At 37.6% G+C, this 1,453-nt stretch overlaps 1 protein-coding gene across 1 annotated transcript; it reads right to left on the reverse strand.

Annotated features, from left to right (window-relative positions):
• Positions 1–420: 420 nt before the first annotated feature.
• On the reverse strand, positions 421–1,002 carry LOC140021150 (pathogenesis-related genes transcriptional activator PTI6-like). Its single transcript, XM_072071922.1, has one exon. The coding sequence runs from the start codon at positions 1,000–1,002 to the stop codon at positions 421–423; it is 582 nt and encodes a 193-aa protein (XP_071928023.1).
• Between the last annotated feature and the right edge of the window lie 451 nt (positions 1,003–1,453).

Here is a 1,453-nt window from a genome sequence, read left to right on the forward strand (position 1 = left end):
GATAGTCACCTATTTCAAGTGTGCCATCATCTGTCAGCCTTGTGCACAAGCCAAAAGATAACTATGAAAAGTTTTGCAAAGACCTGCTAAATGTCACTCGGAGCAATCTAGGATTGAAATCATGAAATTCTCCACAAGATGCAGAAACTCTACAAACTTACAAATCAAGTCTAATAAAGGATTAATGCCAAAACACATCTTACAACTGACATTGAACATTTATTATATGCATAAAATTATGAAATATTTACAAGGAAATGGATAAACATGAATGCAGGTATATTACAGAAATAAAAGTTTTTGGACAAACAAAAACCATGGAAGCAACTGAATGGAGCATTGCATTAGGATCTTACGGTCGGTAGCCAGAGCAATGGTGACTAGAGGTCCATGTTGGCTGCCAAAATAATCAAGCAAAACCTACACTGGGTTAGGGGGGAGGGCCTGCCTTGTGATGATTGAGAGTTCATCTTTAACTGGTAGTGGTGGGAGAAAGTTTGTAATTGCTTTGGGTCCACGGAACTGAATCGCTGCACGATCATAAGCTATTGCAGCTTTTTCTGCTGTATCATAAGTGCCAAGCCACACCTGTTTTTGTTTAATAGGATCTTTTATCTCAGCTACCCAGCTGCCCCAACACCGCTGACGCACACCACGAAACTTCTTGCGCTGGCTCTCATCTTTAGACTTCACTTTTTCTGTGCCTTTGCTTTTTCTCTTGTTCCCCGCCACATTTCTATTACTAGGTTTCTCTTTTACAATCCCATCATTGTTGCTATTTTCTTCAAAAAGGAGGTGCTTGAATATGATCTTGTTGATGTGCTTTTTGACCCTACGGCAATGACTGGTGCTGCCCTCTTCATCACTGGAAGAATCAGTGCAGTGGGGATCAGTTACTAAGATCCTGACAACTTTAGGATAAGCATTCACATCGGATGGGGATATGAATTTTGTGGTTTGTGTCAGGCGTTCACTGTACTTGACTTTCTCAGTGTTTGACATCTTCTTATGTTGGGATTGAAGGTCTGGTGAAATTGTAGTTTTCTAATCGAGAATGAAGAAAAAGGGAATAAAAAATTTTGCAAAGTCATAAAGGGACTTCATATCTGGTATGTTGTATGAAGAGCATTCCACAAAATAGAGAACTCACCTTGATCATATGTTAAGATGATTAACTCCTGAATCTGTATGAGTTAATTCAAATAAATATCAGATATGTCATGTTCATGCTAAAATTAACTGTGTAACTTTTATGTGAACTAAACAAGCAGCAAATAACATGCAATGATATGTTACTTAGCATATGTATTAAAATTTTTTGGATCCAATTCAAGAATCAACAACCTACCATATCAAAACTAGTTGCCATCATAACTTTCATACCACTTCCTCTAAAACTTAAGAAGAGAGAAAGCAAGAAAAGCAAAAGATCAATGATTTAGTACTTGGACAA

The sequence above is a fragment of the Coffea arabica genome, chromosome 11e (genome assembly GCF_036785885.1).
Source record: "Coffea arabica cultivar ET-39 chromosome 11e, Coffea Arabica ET-39 HiFi, whole genome shotgun sequence".
NCBI classification, from domain to species: Eukaryota; Viridiplantae; Streptophyta; class Magnoliopsida; order Gentianales; family Rubiaceae; genus Coffea; species Coffea arabica.